Source organism: Lissotriton vulgaris, chromosome 6 (assembly GCF_964263255.1).
Source record: "Lissotriton vulgaris chromosome 6, aLisVul1.2, whole genome shotgun sequence".
In the NCBI taxonomy this organism is placed as follows: domain Eukaryota; kingdom Metazoa; phylum Chordata; class Amphibia; order Caudata; family Salamandridae; genus Lissotriton; species Lissotriton vulgaris.
The window spans coordinates 1780775089-1780796611 of record NC_141694.1 but is presented as its reverse complement, the minus strand read 5'-3'; the positions used below and the strand labels follow the sequence as shown (position 1 = coordinate 1780796611).

The window sequence follows — 21523 nt, the reverse complement described above, 5'->3', positions numbered from 1 at the left end:
CAGTGTATTCAAAACAAGAGCAGATAATAATTGATCCATGCAGAGTGCTAAAACAAATGTAAAATACCAAAATAGGAAGCTAAATAAGACATTGCTGGCCAATATTATGATTATATTAGAAAACTTATTTTTAGTTTTTGCATAAGAAAAACATTTGAACATAGTAGCAGTATGATTCTTATACGATAGAAAAAAAGGGATTTTCTTTGTTGTACATTTATTACATTTTCTTAATAAGCAAATACAAAATAATTTTTGGTCCTCAATACAAAGATACAAATAGTTGATATTGCTCATTTTATTCAGAAGCATAGACCAGGGCCAATTTATAAAGGAAATAAACAATAACCCAGGCCCACTTTTGGTAACTAAGGCATGTGGTTTGATATAGACCATCAGTTCTTAGTGTAATGAAGAAGGCACTTTATCTAAATGTTCCAAAACTTTGAGATTTCATGCAGTTGTGAACTGTGGTATTCAGCCATTAAATGTGTAATGTATTATTTGTCCTATTACATTTGTGAATTTTGTCAACGCCAAGTGTGGTTACCTCATGCAGCGGGGTACTGTGTTTTTAAGCTTCAAATGTGCATTGAATTATTCTGCCACCTACTAGATAGCTGACGTCTCTCACAGTCCACAGCAATAAATGCTGAGTTGGTTTCAAACCACACACAAGTCATAGGATTAAAAGGTTCCAGGAGATGCTTAGATACAAATGTAGTGATGCATAGAGACAGTTGCTCAATACAACATAGAAATGACATATGTAATGCTCCTAAATGCTCCTCACTTTCAATGAGCTGTTCTTCATGGGGAGCCGGTGCTGTCGGTGTTTCGTGGGTGCCAAGTGGAAGCCTGATTTACTTACTTAAAACAAGATGGCTTCATTGTGGTAGCTGTCCCCAAGGGGATTGCGGGTAGAGCGATATCCGTACTGTCAAGAGGCAAATCCTTTGGGACTTGAACTGGTGTCCTTCATGTAGAACGGGATGACCTTCTTCATCTTGAAGATTTAGCCACTGAGACTGTCGTGGTCATCCTGGAGACTGTCATTTGGGCAGTTGTTGTCATTACTACCTTATGTAGAGCGGCACGTTCGGTTTTCTGAGACTATGGCACCCACTCACTGTCTTCTAGCAGAACATCTTCTCACCCCTTGCATTTGCTTTATCAGGCTTGAGTTGCTCAGTCCACTTGAATCTTTCCATTTAGCCAATGTGGGTATGAGACAGCCGACAGGGGGTAATAATTTGCACTTGTTATAGCATATTAACAAATCTTATAAGGCACTCATATTATAGTCTTTATTGCACTCCTCGATTGGAAGGCAGGGACATAACAGCACCAATACTATCTGAGTATCAACTAAGTTTCCAGAAGGCAGTGAGACATGTTGTTTGTGTGGTCCTGCTGACAGAGCACCAACAGGACACAGTCTTGCAGAGGCCAAACAGACTTCCTGGTCGACTTGTCCAGCTTGTGAAATCACTCCTCTGCCTTGTCTAATGTCTGATGCAAAACCTCATGTTGGGAGCTTGCGGTGCTTGCCTTCATCTGTGAAGACATACCTCCTTTGTAAAAAAAACAACTACTTAATATCATTTTACATTTGCCAAGGTCCATTTGAGAGTTCCGCTTCCAGTAATGTAAAGAAGGGCTCCTGCCACTTTGATTAGGTGATGTATACATCTATCAGGGTGACCACCTTCCAGTAGAGCTTTCCAACATCCTCTCTACCTTCATTGCGAAACACGCAGGTCTATGAATGCGCCATTTGTTTGCCTCCAGCATTGAGGAAGTGTGGGCTCAGTGTGTTTGGGAAGGTGGTGCAGGGATTCTGCATAGACCTGAGAAGCCTCAAAGTTCAGTCAAAAAGCATTTTTCCAAAGACCACATTTGTAACGTGTATGTGCTTTGAGCCGCAGGCACTTGGGTATTTTAAAATCAAAACACTGAGAAAACTAACACTATAAGTACATTTCATCCTGGGAAGCATCACAAGTCAACAACCAACTTACCATCTGTAGATGGAGAGCTGGTCACAACACATAGCTGCATTGAATAAAACTACCACAAGGCACAGCTTACCCAATCATCTAGCTTCACTCTTAAAAGTCCTTTTAATGAGATCTTATCTCAATGCATTGAACTCATCTTATGGTGCTGGGTGAATACCTTTGTTTATAACTTCTACAGATAACCTATCCACAAGCAATAATAACATGACATGCAGTAAATGTGCAGCTATGTTTGACCTTTTATGTATGGCCACTGTTGACTGGAGAGACTCGCACTTATGACCCTTCCTGACACTTAACAATGGAAATAAAGCACATGTTACTCTTACTGTCTCAGCATCTGCCACAAGTATTAGGTAAATTAAAGAAACACATTGACAAACAACCCGACTGATTAAGAACACACTGCGTCTTGTCTAGCACAATAAGCAAAATATTGCATAACGCTGCCCAGTCCCAAGCTCAGTATGGGAAGGAACATGGGGTTCAGTATGTTACCACAATAGTTGAGGCACCAGAAGGTATGTATACGACACATCCTGCCTACTCAGTACCTATCTAACTCACACTGCTGCTAGGTAATGCAGATCAGAAGCCTGTAGATTGTGGAAAAGGGCATGTGGCAGCTGGTCCATCAGAGAACAGAGGCCAGGACTTCCGGGTGAGACCGATACACTTCCAGAGAAGGGTAACCAGAGTTCGCTCACTGCACCTTCACCTGGCAAAGCTTTCTAACTTGCTCCCAGCATCTCACTCCTGTGAACTCATCACTCAGCTTAGTATTCATGCACTTTTGTTTCCTTCCCTTCCAAATCCCATCACATGTAACTTCCTCACTTCAAGTCTCTGGGAATGCAATTTGGTGGGTTCTGGAGCTGGTAACAGCTTACTATTGCCTGCAGACTGGAGAGTCATACCATAGCTGGTAAAAATCAAAGTGCACTGCTCTATTTTTCTCCTAACCCCTAAAGAATGTTTACTGTTGATGCAAAGTATTCATTGTGCCTGTATCCAGCTGCCTGCTTCTCAGACGGGACAGAGCAATTACCATCTCATAAGAGGTGCTACCAAGTCTCTCTCCCTTCTCCTTCCATTGTTCAGCCACACTTCTGCCCTGGTGTGTTTCCATTCCACTCTGAGTGGGTTATAGTATAACAGGGGCTACCAATAGGCCAACTCAGTAATGTAGTTTGACAGGCCCAGCCTCATGGACCTGTTGGGGGATCCTCTAGTACACTCTATGGCCCATTATCCACAATCTTCAGCTTCTGATCTGCATAACTGAGAGTCAATGCAAGTGTGATGTGATGTTGAGTGGGCAGCGTGTTGTGTGTATCGGACCCTAGGATGTCTTAGCTGTTGTGATAACATATGCAACCCATGTTTCTTGGTTCATTCAGATCCCACAACCTGACAATGCTCTCTATAGTTTACATTTGCAAACTCTACTAACCTTACATATCACCCAGTGATTTCATTCATGCAATATGTTTGTAATACATCAGGCCAGGCACGTTAATCCTCTTTGGGATAAATCTGGCACAGAGCTCGGGTACCTACAACTTTACTTACACTATATTGATGTGAGTGTTCACTTATGTCCATGTCGAGTGTGGCACCATAAACTTGTCCTATCTTTTTTACCAACATCCCTTTGCACTCAAGGGCTTCATGACTTGCTTTTACCATTGTGAGTATGTATTTTAAGTCATGTGAGCTATTGGCTACAAAGTCAGACCTAGTAGAAGGTGTCATGTGGAATGAGGACCACCCGGCAGCCATACAGTGAGCTTATATGACACTGTGACTAATATGTCTAGACTAAAGGCTCGTCTCCAGTCTTGGTTGTTTTATTAGTTCTTACTACACACAGTGGGACATTAAGAATTGTTATTTGCAAATTGTGATTCTTACTGAATTGCTATTTGGAAATCACAATTCCAAATTAATTAAAGTGTTCAATTTAATCTAGAGATTCCTAGTGGTTTGCAAATGAACCCTACCTTATGAATATTAATGAGGTAGGTTGCCACTTGTGACCCACTAGGGATCTCAACCATCACAGGGATGATGGCCTGCTGGGGTCAGCAGACCACTATGTCTGTGACTGCTTTTTAATAAAGCAGACTTTTTTTATTGCACTCAGTTTCCCATAAAGGGAATGGTACCACATTTAAAGAATAACCTTTTTTTTGTTTACTTAAGAAGAGGCAGTGTTCCTCTAAACAATTTTTTTTTTACATTTACAAAGGGGAAGGGGCCCCCAAATCAGTCCGTTTGCAACCTCAAAAATGATTTGTACATTTGGACCAATGTTTTCTCGGTTTGTTTTTCTGTGAGCACTGTGATTCGGAAGTGGGTGGGAGCCTGAAAAGGGCATTCCACTCCCCCCACTGAATTGCAGTGCCATGTATCAATGGTTTGAGACTTTATTATATTCTCAACTTATTGAACGGATACCAGCACTTCAAAAGGAGGTGCTATCCATTTGGAAAGTGGCAGCTACTCATGAGGGACAGCTTTGTAAGTGGCCTACTGACACTGCTGCAAAAAGACAGTGAAGAGAGCTGCGTGCTCCACCAATGCTACTTACAAAATGGCTGATTAGATTGAAGGCTACTAGATGACTGTATTTTTAGCTTAATTCTTTTAAAATATTCACAAAGTTGCTAATGTTTAATATGTTTTTTAAACAATATTTATTGAAGTATGAATGGTTTTCTATCGTAATCCATTTAAAAAAATGTAATGTTAATGAATTGTGGTTTTATATTTTTATGTGCTTTTATGATATTCTGTATATCGAAATAAAGCTTTGATTGATTGATTGACTTACAAAATGCTTATTTTGTTTTCCTTCATAAGCACTGTTCATTTAAGGGTCAAGGGCAGTAATAAAAAAAGGCAGTGGGAATTCTGCAATAGCGAGTGAAGCGTCAGCAATCTGCTGTAATGTGCAGTCATCCACTGCTCCATTCATAGGCATTCGAAGGTATTGATACATGAAAATCCTGTCCATTTCATGTTTTTGAGACGGGGATTAGTAAATGTGTTTCAACCTAAAAATAATCTCCATTCACATCAAAGATGCTGGGCAAGAAATGCTTTTAGGATGGGATGAGATTAGCACCTTGGGCCCTGAGTTTAATGTTAGGAAGTAGCCTGCCTTCCTGGCTGAATCAGAAAATACTTCAATCACATAGGATATTTGCCATAGCAGGCTTGGTCTCCCAAATACTCATTGCTTGTAACCCCAATTACTAATGACAATATTTTAGAGATCTAGTACTGTATGCTCCGTTGCTGTTAAATTGACCATAAAGAGTTAACATTAATAAACGACATTCCTGGGAACAGCACATCCCAGAAAGCATTCTCTAACAAAGTACATGACATTACCATATAAAATGTGAAGCTAAAAGCTGTTCAAATGTTTGTTGCTGGAAGTTCGAGTCTATGAACAGGCGCTTTACAGTTTGCGGTATTAGTCTGGTCTCTCAAAAAGGGCAAACGTTGTTTTTCCCTTACTGCAAATGTTGGTTTGTCTGATTTCCTGGAATACAGCGGCCATTTTGTTTTCTTACATGGCTGCCTTGGTTGCTCAAAATGGTTGCCTCGAAGTCTAAAATTTCAGTTGTTCTGTCAGGAAATGAATCATTTGTTGTTCATAAATGGCTGCAATATGAAGTAAAAATGTTTGCTACGACTTGCAAATAGCTATTTACTTTTGCGAAAAGTTGCTGTTTTCCAGCAGGGATTCACTGCTTTCCCTGCTCACGATGGTCGAAATAGCTGCATTCACAGAAGATTTGATGTCTTTCCCGCAGATGAGGACTCTTTCCTTGCTGCATTTGGCAGATTCAATAACGGAAAACGCTACTTTCCAAGGGGAACATGGCTTCCTTGCTTGCTCCATATACTTTCCTTGATAAAAAAGGCTATTTTCCTTGCTCTCAAACGCTGCTTGCTTTACTGACAAGCAGGACTATCCTGACGAAAATGGCCACCTGACTCCCAAGATGGCGGCTTCACTGTTTTACGCATGTCACCCCGGCATCTTCAGAGTGGCCGCAGTTAGTTTTACCCCAGTTTGAAAAGACGCACTGCATGATTGAGTCTTCGGTTCCTTTACAGGCAACATCGTCCATCCATATTCGCCCGACACCTGTGAAAACAGTGACAAGGAAACTGGTTACAAGACTGCATAATCCCTCTGCCATTTTATAAACAGAAAATGCACTCTTTTATCTTTAATGTCGGTTTACATCTCTCTGGTTCCTAGTTGTACCAGAACTCGTGCTTGATTTGAAAAATATTAAGTTCGACAGCCCTAACCAGGAGGCCACTGCAGCGTGCACCACCCTTTGCCCCGTCATGGCTGCCGATGGCGGAATCAAAACAACTACTAACCACCTCTCTCTCTCCTGCAAGTGCAACAGTTTAGATTGTTCCAGGTCCCCAAAGCTACTGAAATGGCTGGGGAGTTGGGTATTTGTTTTTTTATGTATATTGTATTCATAAACAACCTATGTTCTGTTTATCTATAAATTAGATGAGCAGGCCCACCATGTGGCAGAGTGTCATAAATGTGGTGATGACAATTAAGTGCTGGTGCCAAGCAGTGCAAACCAATTAAGTGCTGGTGCCCAGTACTGGAAACCAGCAGCTCATATTAAGCACTGACCAGAATATCAACAGCACCTGACAATAGAGATGTGGATCAAGATGCAGGCCTCCTTACATGCTTGCCTACTCTTCACAATTAATTTCATCGTTTTTACCATTATCTCAGATATACAGTGTCTTGGAGAAAATACAATACAGGTTCGTAGCTGCGGTACAAGGGTATCCTGTCAACTACATAAGCTGTACCCCAAACCATTGTAAACAAACATAGTACCCCAAACCATCGTAAACAAACATACCACAACTTTCCTGCCTGTGCTGCACTTAATTGCACACATATTCTTAGATAAATAGTTTTTTCTTAGATGCATTCAATTACTCATCCTGCATTAATTATGTTATTAAAATGTATCCCTAAGTATATGTAATATTTTATTACATGCTGTGTTCAGTAAAAAAATGAAATCAAAAAGAAAAAATAAGGTAACCTCAACATCTGTTATAAAATACTGCCACATATTGTGGATATTTGTCTTCTCTGCACCTTTTCCAAATAAAAGGAATAAACAATGAGAAACCGAAGCCTTTTAAAGCAATCAATTTCTATGTCTATAACAACTTAATCATATGTTGGCTAACTTTTTTTAAACAATTACCTTAGGAAAAGGTAAACGTTGTCTAAAAACAAAGCCACCGTCAAGCATTCACAAGCCCAGTGTTTTATGGAAAAGGGCGCCCCCAATCGAAGACACATCTTCACTATTTCTTCCTGGGGGGAAAACACAACTGTTTGTCACTTCCCATTGTCTCAGATTTGAATGCTTGACTTGTGATGGTTTAGTTGTCTTAGAATGCAAACGATTCAGCTGCAAGGTAAACACTTTGGGACATATTTATCATTTTTCATGCAGCACAATGCAACAAGTCACCTTGCTTCGCTGCTTGAAAGGGAGAGCCAGAAATGCGCTGTATTTTTGTTCATATGGCGCATTCCTATCTTGTGCATTGGGTGGTGCACTCTTGGCTGCCTAGCGCCGGCACAGGAAGCCTTGAGGAAGCAGGATTGCTTTTGTGCAGGAAGGGACCCCTTCCTGCACAACAACTATTTTCAGAGGAATTTTCCTCTTTCTACGGGTGCTTCTGAATGCATTTTGATGCATTTCCAGGTCCATCACTAATGGTAAATCTGTGAATATGCCATAATCCATGGGTGGATGCGAGTGAACACCCGCCCTCCACCCATGGAACGCCTCCCTGGATGCGAGTGAACACTCACCCTCCACCCATGGAACGCCTCCCTGGGGCAGAGTAATGCACCCCAGCGATATGCACTGCCTTGCGTTACTCCAAAATTGTCCAGTCATGCAAGGGCATGCATGGCGGCCCTGCATGGCTTGATAAATCTCATTTAGGTTATGTGTCATCCTTGCGCCCCATTGCGTCGGGCAAAGGGGATACAAAACCTGGATAAATCTGGTCTCATGGATTATGGGTCTGCTCGCATTCCAAAGACCCAAGAAAAGCTAATGCAAAAGCTATTTTTCTGTAAACAAATTTGGTTACACAGTAGAGTATTTAGTTTAGTAATTGTAGCTGTATTCTCCTGGCAGTAAGATGTGCTCCTGCATTTTTAAAGGCTAAGATAAGGTAAAAACAGCAGAGATATTATTTAAAAGAAGTGACTTTTCAGTAGTTATAGATAGGATCTACGGATGACTAATTAGTGGCCACTGGACGGCAAGTAAATTTTACCAATTAATGTTTATATGGGGATTGTGCAAAAGAATTGAATATGTGCGTTTGGAGAAAAAATTCTAATGGATGAGAATGCTCTGCCTTCCTCAATCTAAGAGGGGTCATTTGCTATAGAAACATATGGCCATATGTATCCATACATTTCCCCATAGACACAGAATGGGCAAAACCCTTTGATACATCTGGCCCATAGATACCCTTATTTTACATGATGCAAAGCATCATTACAAAACGACATCGCCCGTTTATTTGGTTTGAATTGAAAAGGCAGCTTATTGGGCTTCTTTCGAATGTGACACAAGAAAAATGAAGTTACCAAGAGGCGCAAAAGATAAGACACGGGATCAAACACAAAGGACTTCATTAGAAAAATAAAGAGAAGAGTACATGTAGGGATGGAGCTTCACATCTCTGCCTGCTGAGCAGACCTTTGCCTTTTTCCTCAATTCCCAAGCATTCACAAATGTAAGCCTAGAAAAGTGCCCCTGCAGTGGAATTCCTGGCACAGTTTGGAATGTTATGTGTCATCTCCGGCCCATGTCTATTTACCTTCTTCAGAAATGCAGCAATGATTGACGCATAAATGTAAATTGATACTTGTATAGCGCACTACTCACCCGCAAGGGTCTCAAGGCGCTTGTACGAATACCGCTGTGGAACCGATCCTGGCTTTCCCTGTGAGGCGTCCACTCGTGGGCACCCCCAAGGTGGAAGCCAGGCATCCTTAGCGTTGTGGGGGCCGTTGTGAAGATTAAGCAAGCTATTGCCCAGAGTTGAAGAGTGGGACTCCATGATTGGAATAGGCACCGAGGCGAGAATTATCAGGTCCGGCGAGAATTATCAGGTCCATGGAATTTTTGAGCCCAAGACCCGCCGAGGCGGGAATTGAACCCTGGTCCCGGGCCAGACCTCTGCATCAGCGTCTGCCGCTCTAACCATTGAGCCACACTTCTCCACGCATGGGGGAATACCTTTGTGAATCGGGCCCAAAGAATACAGGGTTATGACAGCATGTTTGCTAAGTTATGGAGTCTAACACAGTGAATACAAATGTAGACATACTGTTTCAAGGTAAGATATCATCTTAGTGAATGATGGTGTTTCTTATGAGTAAATCAAAAATGTCAACATCAACAAGGCAAGCTAAAAGGGATAGGTACCATGAAGTCAGGCAGCGCTGCAAGTCACCTAGCTGCACTGTGTGACAGGGAAAGGGTGGCAAAGCTCAGAATTTAACGTAATACATACATTCCTGTCTTGTCCTAGTACTGGCACACAATGTGCTGCCTAGCTCCAATGTTTACAGCCTGGAACCATGGTGCAAGGGTGCTACATGGTTAGCAGGATTGTTTTTGTGCAGGAAGGTGTGTCTTCCTGCACAAAAACAATCCTCTGAGGCATTTTTCTCTTTCTATGTGTGTTGCAGAACGCAGCATGGCTTAATAAATTATGCATAATGTATAAAAGGAAGAGATGTCAACTTTGAAAATAGGATGCCCTGGCAGTCATATTGGTCTAAAGAGTATTTACTGATCTTGGCAAAACTGTTTTCCAAGGGCCTGCTTTAAGATTAGTAGCAACATGTTCATGTTTCGACTTGGTAAAATGCTACAGAAGACTATTTTGCAGCACTGTCATATTTCATCAGAAATCTAATTTATTTGTGATCATAGCTTTTTGTTGAATATGTCACAAAGATGCTTTATTCAAAACAGTGTTAATCTCTGCTTGAATCCTGCACACTCATCTAGCGGTTTCTGGCATTGTCTTTATTCATTAATTCACCTCTTGTTACTAAATTAGTTTGAGAATTAATACTGATTTCTCATTCAAACTGTGTTCATGTAACAAGGCACTTGTTTAGTACCTTTTCCACCTCCAAGTTAATAATTCAGTACCTCACAGAGGGGGAGGGAAAAGTGTGTGGGACAAAAGGAGCAAGAAAGCGAGAAAGGGAGATACAGAGAGAGGGTGAGATAGAGTTTCTTTGAACTCGAGACCAGGAAACGTTTTTCATTTGCAGTGGTAAAATATGGAATGGAACATTAAAACAATGTTAGGGCAAGAATTCTAACAGTAGGCCCACATTACAGAATGGCCTATTCTACAGTCGAAATAGATGGACCATGTCTGCCGGTGGTGAACTGTCTCTCATCAGAGATGGGGGCAGTACCCTTCTCTCTCTCTCCTCCATCAACCTCCTGGCATGGGAATGCACACTGTGGGAATGCACACTGTGGAACTAATTTATGCCCCTACCTCCATAGTCGGTGCAATCCTTTTGGTATCAGAGTGCAAACGGAAACAGGGAAAGATGCTCAGTGTTGGGCCATCCTTTAGCTGGTATTATCCTGGACTAAGACTGGGGATGGTACGGATGAGTCTTTAGGACACTTTAGGAGTGTAAGGGCGTACCTTACCACTGGCAGGGATGGTGAGTCCCTTTGGTGCAAACACAGACGAAAAGACCTGTTTTGCGGCCAAGAAGGCACATAAACCAGCCTTTCTTTCCTGAATTCCTCTCCACCCACCATTTCACCTGGGCAGAAAATGATAATAACAGAATATTATATGTTATGAGGGTCTTGCTCTCTTGGGTCCACACACCTACTTTAGCACAAGACCGCACCCAGGGGCAGATGTATCAAAATACCTATTTGCGATTCTCAAATAGCGATTTTTTGAGAATCGCTATTTGAGAATTGCAAAATGATATGTATTTAAAATTTGCTATTTTTTCCCAATTTCTTAAAATTCCTTAATTGCGATTAGGAAATTGCTAATCGCAATTAAGGAATAATTTCCCATTCATTTCTATGGGCCAGGAGGGATGTATGACGTTACAATGCATACTTTTACCACGCATGCCTTTACAACGCGGTTTTTACATCGCAAACCTTTACAACGCATAGCGCTTTGGGGTGCTGGATAGTGAAAAGTTTAATTTTCTATTCCAACTCCAGTCCCCGTGGACACTAGGGAAGGTGTTGGATAGAAAATTAAACTTATTCCCTATCCTAGAGCGCCCCCCAGCGCAATGCGTCTTAATGGTTTGCGTTGTAATGCCTGCGTTGTAATGGTAGTGCGTTGTAAAAGTTTTGTTGTAAAGGTTGTTCACCGCCAGGAGGCCCATAGGAAGGAATGGGAAGTTATTCTCAATTTGCGATTCGCAATTTGCCAATCGCAAATTGAGAATAACTTCAAGGGTGCAAGGGTGTCTTAAGGACACCCTGCTGCACCCCTGAACTGAAATTTACATGTGTGCGCATATGGTGCACATACATGCCCTAAGGGCATGTATGAGCGCCACATGACACCTTTACAAATGCCAAAAAGTGCATTTATAAAAGAATTTGCAAATTACCACCAACTACAAGTTGGTGGTAATTTGCGATTTCTTACTGTAAATTCGCAAAACTTGATTGCTTCTTACATAGCATTTAAGGAATCGCAATTTGGGATTCCTTAAATGCTTACGCAATATTAAGGAATCGCAAAATTTGCAATTCCTTAATATTGCGATGCGTTTTAGATGATACATAGCATTTTCTGATTTTTTGGTCGCAAACGCTGCTTTTTACTGAATCGCAGCGTTTGCGACAAAAAAATCGTTTGATACATCTGCCCCCCAGTCCTTCCCAGAGTGAAGGATAATATGGCCCGTTGTTTCTAATGCATTTCTTTGTGTTCCCTGCAGGACATGACATTGAAAGTCCTATTCATAAACCAGTTTTTGGATCCAACTATTAACTTAAACATTTTTGGCAGCCACAGAACTTTCCACTTGGTGTGCAATTGTGTCTAATAGTTTCAGTTCTCGTGTGTATTCTGCCAGTAGAATTCACTACATTTTGTTTCCTCTGGACAATCATAGTCAAGTGCACAAAAGCCACGTGCCAGAAATAGAGCTAAGGGAAATCATCAGTAACTGGTACAGTGTGTTTTCTGCAGACAAGTTCTTCCCAATTCCAATCTAGAAAGACACTAATGTATCCCATCACATTCTGTTAAGGAGACTGGATACAATTAAGACCTGATCTGCAAGCCAGGGTCACCAAGTGACAAGTACATTTATTGGCAAATCTATATACTCCCTTATGCACTGTAAATGCACACCCTCGCTCTGTATTTGCAATAAGAAACTTTACACTTATGTAGTCATGTCTAAAATCTTTATAGTAAATTGCATGGGGAAAATGTGTTTTCTAACCCCTTCTTTTTCTTGTCCCGTGCTTCAGGAATAACCCCGAAACTTTCAACTGAGCGTCGTACTAATTTTGAAAATTTCGTCAATATTCATCAAATGGCACAAAATTTATTGGCAATGCAAAAAACGTTCTTCCATTGGAAACGAAGTCCTAACTATAACAACCTATATATATCCATCCATCCATATATTCCCGGGTTGTGAATACAATCCACTGAGGGAGGGGGGCCCCCTCTCCCGGGCCATTCATAGTTTCGGGGACCACCACCTCCCTAGGGCTTTGTCTCTTTGTAAGAAGGATGAGGGACAGGCGGCCCCCGTCCTGGGCTGTTTCCGGCCCCAGGGTCCACTACCTCCCCGGGGCAGACAAATTATCCTGCCAACACTTCAACCAGGTAGTGTTTGCATCCATCTTGGGACTCGGACTCAGCTGAGTCCCAAAGTAAAACGTAAAAAAAAGAGAAGAGGGCAGGGTAAGAATACCCTGACCACCTAGGTCTGGTGGTAAGGCCCGGAGAGACCCGAACAGGGCCAAAAAAGCAATTTTAAAAATGTTGTGGCAATAATCGCGACAGATTCAACAATTTGCTTTAAAAAAATATATATATATTGGGGTTTTTTTTTAAAGCAAGCACGGTCTCCTGTTCTTGTTTCTCTTTCAGCCCCCAGGTGGGCCAAATCGTGGTTATTTTCACTTAGGCAACAGAGCATAGTGCTGCCGATCACGTCTATGAACATGAAGAAAATGTAATGCCAGGGGGTCGAGGAGCGAATAGCTATAATCCAAAGGTGCGAAGGCTGCAACCCACTAGAATCCACTGCTAGAATGAGAGTCAACACTGCTGCAGGGAACAAGAATAACCCTACAGTACATACGTGAACAACTACATTGTCTTGCTGAGAGCGATAGCCTTCCTGCAGCACCTTTCAAAGAGAAGCATATTTATAAGTTACATGATGGTGTTGTGTGAAAGACATGCGGCAACCAGAAGGCTGACGACCCAGCAAGACCCGCTGCTGGAAATGAAAATCCCGCAAATCCGAAAGAAGAATGGCGCACAAAGTTTGCACCTCACCATAGCCCATGCATTACATGTTCCTCATAGTCCCAGGCCTGATTGTTAACACTGTTGGGTATGTTGTCTGCATAGTAGGCGTGTGTGGTAACTGGTTACATGGGATATGCTGCATATCATTGCTTATCAAATAACTTAACTGGTCCTGCTTTTTGGATAGTTGTAAATGCTGTAGCAGTGCACAGTAGCTTGTTAATTTAACCACAGGTTTTTAATGTCCAGCTTATGTTTGTTCTTAAATGTTGTGCCGCCGCAGGACCCTACCACTGCAGTTGATTCCGTTCTGTCTTGCCATGAATAATGATTGCAACACCACTTTTTCGATCAGATAGTCAGTTCTGCTGTGTGGAGGTAGAAGCAATACATAAGCTACTTTATTAGTGGGCGCAAATGTCATTTGGAGATGGTGTTGAGTAGCCCTGTGGCTTGTCAGGAATGAAGAGCGGTATTTTATTTTGAAGGGCCTCAAGTGTTGTTTTTCCTTTTATATAGCACTATGCTCCTTTTATGGATACAAAAAATTGCTGTTGGTAATTGACAGTCTTTCTATTGTGATGGTGAAGATGGCATAATCAGGGTCTCAATGGCCCCAGTCAGTTTTTGTAGAGTTTCCGATTAAACCAGTGGTCAATGTTTCTGGTCTCAATTCTTTTCTGTATACAAATCGTGTTGGCTCTGCCTTCATGTTTGGACTGTGGGGTCCTGGACTCTGTCGACCATCCGCGTTTATGCTGTGTGAAAGTGTGATAAGAAATAATATTTGCTATTGAGCATGGTCTTCTGTTCCAATTGTAATCGTATGTGAAGTTTGTTTCGGTTTCTTGGTCAATTGCCTAGTATGCCTAATGAAAGATGGATTATTTTGGTTGTGACTCTGATGATCTCTGTGGACCTGTGTAACTTTTTCAGTGCTAGTTTATTGTGTGCCTGTATGAAAGTAGGAGCATAATCTGGCCTACTGATTTAGGAGATTTTGTAACTTGTCATTGAGTGTCTTTGAGAGCTTATTGACACAGTGAAGAAAGTGTGCCATGACTACTGGCCTTGTTAACTCTAGTCCAGTGGTCCATTCTCAGGAGCACTGGGATTTCCTGCAAGAGGGATATCTAGATTTGTGCATTCTGTTATCTACTGACAGCAGGCAGTTCCCTGATCCTGGCTAAGGATGTGTCTGGGCCTTAGCTGGCATGAGCTCAGATTGACTGACATCCAAGAGGTGGCTTAAATACAAGCAATCATGTAAATGTTTTGTGGACTTGCTGTCACTTGTTTAGTTGCATTAGGACAAACTGCGATTGAGCAATTTGTTTGCCCTAGGTCAAGGGCAGCAAGGCCCAGGTTTAAAAGCACAGAGTATAATTCTATGGAGGAATGAAGGGTTGATGAGGTGTGATGTCTATAAAGAAGGGGTGATTTATAAATCCAGCTGTGCAGGGCTCTTCAAGATAATTGAATGATTTGTTTTAGCGTTAAGAAAAACAATGAAATTCACTGGAAAAAACGAAGGTTACAGGGACGTAATAGTTAGGAAATAGAATAATAAAAGTACAAATTCACTGAGAAGCCAAAGGGTATGGGGGCGCTATAGTTTTGCTCAGATTTTACACACAAAAAAAATTAGAAATTCAGCAGTTGTAGTTACCTGAGCTAATTATAACATATGCCCCCCAATAATTCCCTGCTTATGACTATATATATATATTTGCGCCAACTCCCTTGGGTCCCAGCACCCCGGAAGAAGCGTTTCTCTTGTCTTATATATATATATATATATATATATCCAGTGAAAAGAGCAAAGTTACAGGGACTTTATAGTTAGGCTGAAATTTCACTTTAAAAAAAACAGTGAAATTCAGCAGTAATAGTTACCTGAGCTAACTATAACTCACACCCCCACAATACACTGCTTAGGGCCTCACATATTACATCACATGATCAGTGACATCACTGATGATATCTCAAATGGCATCACTGATGACATCATCCACAGAATCACTCACACACTGACTAAAACAACCTCTCCTACACCCACTGACAAACCCATAAAACCACTCACACACCAATCTTCTCATCCACAGTCACTGACACACCCACTCACTCACTCATATACACCTACTCACACAGCCACTCATTCACCCATACAGTCACTCACTCATACAGCCCCTCACTCAGCCATACCATCACTTACACACCCACTCACTAGCCAATACAGGTACTCACACACCCAGTCACTTAATCATACAGCTACTCAACAGTGCCATTCTCACACAGACACAACCATTTACATACCCATTCAAACTCCCATATAAGCAGTCACATATCTACTCACTCACCCATCCATATAGCAACTCAAAAGTCATTCTCCAATACAGCCACCCTCACACCCACTCAGTTAACAAAACAGCCGCTCAAACATCCACTCATACACCCATACAGCCACTTACACAGCCATTCACTCACCCATACAGCCACTCACACACCCACTCTCACCAATACAGCTACTCACAAATCCACTCACTCACCCGTACAGCCACTCACAAACCCACTCAAAAGCTTGACTTAAAAAGCAAAAAGACCACTTCCAGGACCTGAGAGGTACCTCTTGAGGGTCAGGAGCTAGTTTAAGATGGGTCCACAAGCTATGGGGAGCCTGTTATGTCCCTGAGGCTCAAATCAAGAGGCTAGAAAACTAGCCCTTTGAGTCACTCTGGGGTCCTGGGTTCAAGATCGGTTCCAGGTCCAGTTTTTCTTCCCCAGGCTCCAGACTAACTATCTCCTGAGGCGGAAGCCGGGAGACCACCACCTTATTTTAAAATTGTATTTTGTGTCACAAACTCGCTCAAATACCTGTATTTTTTAAAACTCACTCACCCGTCTGCCACCACTGGAGCGGGCGCCAGAATCGCCGAAACAGCGACCCCTTCGCTGCAACTTTAACTCAGGAACAAACAATTCTGCCGCCATTGACGGCGAGGGAGAGAGGCCACGCCCACTCTGAGGCCACGCCCACCCGCCGATCACGGTATAAAAACGCTGCCTTCAGCCCCACAAAACTAGAATCTTGCCATCTCCTGAGGCGGAAGCCGGGAGACCACCACCTTATTTTAAAATTGCATTTTGTGTCACAAACTCGCTCAAATACCTGTATTTTTTAAATCTCACTCACCCGTCTGCCACCACTGGAGCGGGCGCCAGAATCGCCGAAACAGCGACCCCTTCGCTGCAACTTTAACTCAGGAACAAACAATTCTGCCGCCATTGACGGCGAGGGAGAGAGGCCACGCCCACTCTGAGGCCACGCCCACCCGCCGATCACGGTATAAAAACGCTGCCTTCAGCGCCACAAAACTAGAATCTTGCCATCTCCTGAGGCGGAAGCCGGGAGACCACCACCTTATTTTAAATTTGTATTTTGTGACACAAACTCGCTCAAATACCTGTATTTTTTAAAACTCACTCACCCGTCTGCCACCACTGGAGCGGGCGCCAGAATCGCCGAAACAGCGACCCCTTCGCTGCAACTTTAACTCAGGAACAAACAATTCTGCCTCCATTGACGGCGAGGGAGAGAGGCTACGCCCACTCTGAGGCCACGCCCACCCGCCGATCACGGTATAAAAACGCTGCCTTCAGCGCCACAAAACTAGAATCTTGCCATCTCCTGAGGCGGAAGCCGGGAGACCACCACCTTATTTTAAAATTGTATTGTGTGTCACAAACTTGCTCAAATACCTGTATTTTTTAAAACTCACTCACCCGTCTGCCACCACTGGAGCGGGCGCCAGAATCGCCGAAACAGCGACCCCTTCGCTGCAACTTTAACTCAGGAACAAACAATTCTGCCGCCATTGACGGCGAGGGAGAGAGGCCACGCCCACTCTGAGGCCACGCCCACCCGCCGATCACGGTATAAAAACGCTGCCTTCAGCGCCACAAAACTAGAATCTTGCCATCTCCTGAGGCGGAAGCCGGGAGACCACCACCTTATTTTAAAATTGTATTTTGTGTCACAAACTCGCTCAAATACCTGTATTTTTTAAAACTCACTCACCCGTCTGCCACCACTGGAGCGGGCGCCAGAATCGCCGAAACAGCGACCCCTTCGCTGCAACTTTAACTCAGGAACAAACAATTCTGCCGCCATTGACGGCGAGGGAGAGAGGCCACGCCCACTCTGAGGCCACGCCCACCCGCCGATCACGGTATAAAAACGCTGCCTTCAGCGCCACAAAACTAGAATCTTGCCATCTCCTGAGGCAGAAGCCGGGAGACCACCACCTTATTTTAAAATTGTATTTTGTGTCACAAACTCGCTCAAATACCTGTATTTTTTAAAACTCACTCACCCGTCTGCCACCACTGGAGCGGGCGCCAGAATCGCCGAAACAGCGACCCCTTCGCTGCAACTTTAACTCAGGAACAAACAATTCTGCCGCCATTGACGGCGAGGGAGAGAGGCCACGCCCACTCTGAGGCCACGCCCACCCGCCGATCACGGTATAAAAACGCTGCCTTCAGCGCCACAAAACTAGAATCTTGCCATCTCCTGAGGCGGAAGCCGGGAGACCACCACCTTATTTTAAAATTGTATTGTGTGTCACAAACTCGCTCAAATACCTGTATTTTTTAAAACTCACTCACCCGTCTGCCACCACTGGAGCGGGCGCCAGAATCGCCGAAACAGCGACCCCTTTGCTGCAACTTTAACTCAGGAACAAACAATTCTGCTGCCATTGACGGCGAGGGAGAGAGGCCACGCCCACTCTGAGGCCACGCCCACCCGCCGATCACGGTATAAAAACGCTGCCTTCAGCGCCACAAAACTAGAATCTTGCCATCTCCTGAGGCGGAAGCCGGGAGACCACCACCTTATTTTAAAATTGTATTTTGTGTCACAAACTCGCTCAAATACCTGTATTTTTTAAAACTCACTCACCCGTCTGCCACCACTGGAGCGGGTGCCAGAATCGCCGAAACAGGGACCCCTTCGCTGCAACTTTAGCTCAGGAACAAACAATTCTGCCGCCATTGACGGCGAGGGAGAGAGGCCACGCCCACTCTGAGGCCACGCCCACCCGCCCCTTTTCTTACCCATAAAAGATGTGCAATCACCGGACGCGCAGCGGACGGGCGCAACGGGCGCCGGCAGTGCGCCGACGGCGCGCCAAAGGCAAGCCCGTCTGGGCCCGTTCGGGCCCAGACGGCCTTAGGCCCAGCCACTACGCCCAATCTGCAAAATCGCATCTCATACTCCAGAGGTTCACTGCTTGCCTGGAACCTGGAAAAACATCCCCAGTGCAAATACGTCCTCAAGGAAGACACCCCCTATGTAGGATGCATCCTCTGCAACAGACCCGAGGAAACGGAACGCCCTCAAGGACTCCAGCTCGGCCTTCTGAATTGCAGATCCTTAGTAAAGCATGCCCACAAAATCAACATCCTCGTCCAGGACTCAATGCTGGATTTATTGTTCCTGACGGAAACTTGGTTGACCCCGTACAGCGACTTCGATGTGGCTAATGCAACACCCCCCGGTTACCAAATATGCTGCCTAAATAGACCGATCGGTAGAGGTGGCGGCCTAGCCATACTCTACAAAGACCACCTCAAATGTAGAATCGAGTCCGGATCTGTTAAAGACTGTGAGAACTGCCACTTCACAATTCAGATCTCACCATCTACTTCCCTTTCGGGACTGTTGGTGTACCGGCCACCAGGCTCCCTAGGCGAATTCACCAATACTTTAATGGATCATATCTTACTCAAAACCATCTCAGTCTCTAACTTCCTCCTCTTAGGGGACCTCAACATGCACTTTCTGGACCCCACGGACAATGCCGCAGCAAACCTGCTCGCGGATCTCGCAACAGCTGACCTCCATATGCAAAACCCCAAAGCCACCCATGAGAAAGGTCAACTCCTGGACCCTATATTCTCCAACATCGGGAACCTTTACGCCCAAGACCCCACTCCCCTGCCTTGGACAGACCACATGCTGATCCCTATGCACTGGTCACTCGAAATGACACCAGCGCGCAAACAAAAAACAAGGATACAAGCCAGACGATGGCACAAGTTAATACCAGAGAAATGGGAGGCTAAATTACGCGACACCATCGCCCCCTTGTCCACGGACCCTAACACCGCGAACAGAGAATTCATGGATTGGCTAGTCCGACCCCTAGACAGCTCCATTCCATTGACCAGCACTCTCAAACACTTTAAAAGAATAAACCCCGCTCCCTGGTACACACCCGCCCTCACCGCCCTGAAAAAACAATGCAAAAAGTCAGAACGTACGTGGAGAAAAAACAAATCAATAGAGGAGAAAAGTGCCTATCACTTCTCCATGAAAGCATACAAACTAGCCCTACAAGACGCCAAAAGGACTTACTATGAGGAAAAAATAAAAGGCTCCTCCTGCTCATCCAAGGAGACCTTCTCCATTCTCAAGGAACTCCTCCACGTCCCGGACCCCCCTCAGAAACCTATGGACCCCAAAGCAGCTGAGGAAAAATGCGTCAAACTGGCCACCTTCTTCGACGCTAAAATTAAGAAGATTCTTGCCTCCCTCCCGCCCACTAACTCCGACTCCTTAGAGAGAGCCAAGGAGCCGATCCCCCCCGCCGCCAAACCCATTCTGGAGTCACTTGGCCCTGTTACAGAAGAGGAGGTAAGGGTCATACTCGCCTCAACCAAGAGCGGAGCCCCTAGCGACCCAGTGCCCATACGTTTCGCTAAAAACATCCCGCAGACCATAGTTCCCCAACTGACAGCCCTGATTAATATCTCGTTGGAACAGGGGGAGGTCCCTTCTAATTGGAAGGAAGCTGTCGTCAAAGCGCTCCTCAAGAAACCGTCGCTCGACCCCATAGACCTTTCCAACTACCGACCTATCTCACTCCTCCCTTGGATAGGCAAAGTCGCTGAAAAACTCGCGAACAAAAAGCTGTCCCACTACCTCGAGTCAAACCATCTCCTCAACGACTCACAGACAGGCTTTAGACCAGGTCAGGGCACGGACACTGCTCTCCTCGTAGCAGTGGAAAGAACTAGGGAAATCATCGACACAGGAGGATCAGTGGCAGTGGTCCTCCTAGACCTAAGTGCGGCCTTTGACACGGTCAGTCACCAGGTCCTAACCCACCGCCTCGGGAATATTGGGGTCAAGGGCAGAGCACTGAAGTGGCTATCGTCCTTTCTCTCCCGACGCTCCTACCAAGTATGGGAAGGCGAAAGCCGCTCCTCCTCCATCCCCCTCCAGTGCGATGTGCCTCAGGGCTCTTCCATGAGCCCTACGTTGTTTAACGTCTACATGGCCCCACTGGAGGAACTCGTCTCACCCTTTGGAGTCACTATCGTCAGCTATGCTGACGACACACAACTGGTGGTGACACTCTCCCACCCCAAGCTTGAGCCCTCCAATCTCCACGACTGCCTCTCCAACGTACATCAGTGGATGAGCGATTCCGCTTTGAAGCTAAACGGCTCCAAGACAGAGATCCTGCTCCTAGGACAAAAAACTATGAGCCTCCCCTCTAACATCTGGCCCGCCTGCATGGGGGAACCCCCCATTCCCAAGAAGGAGGTAAAAAGTCTTGGAGTGTGGCTGGAGACCGACCTTACCTTCAGGACCCAGGCAAGAAAGACAGCCGGCATATGCTACGGTCTACTTAAGTCATGCAGGAAGGTAATTCCACTACTACCTTTCCAGTCGCGGCTCATGCTGATCCAGGGCCTAATTCTATCCAGGCTGGATTACAGCAATGCCATCTACCTGGGCGCCCCAGAATCCACTCTTCAAACTTTGCAAAAAGCCCAAAACGCCGCAGCCCGAC

The 21523-nt window shown here is 44.4% G+C and overlaps 1 protein-coding gene across 2 annotated transcripts in view; it reads right to left on the bottom strand.

Moving 5' to 3' along the window:
* Nucleotides 1–200: 200 nt before the first annotated feature.
* Nucleotides 201–21523, bottom strand: part of SCARA5 (scavenger receptor class A member 5) — a 1124331-nt gene continuing 1103008 nt past the window's right edge. For both annotated transcript variants that reach the window (XM_086928035.1, XM_086928037.1), the window contains exon 9: nt 201–6186. In XM_086928035.1, the coding sequence (XP_086784161.1) occupies nt 6050–6186 (137 nt within the window). In that variant the 3' untranslated portion in view covers nt 201–6049. The remainder of the gene's footprint in view (nt 6187–21523) is intronic.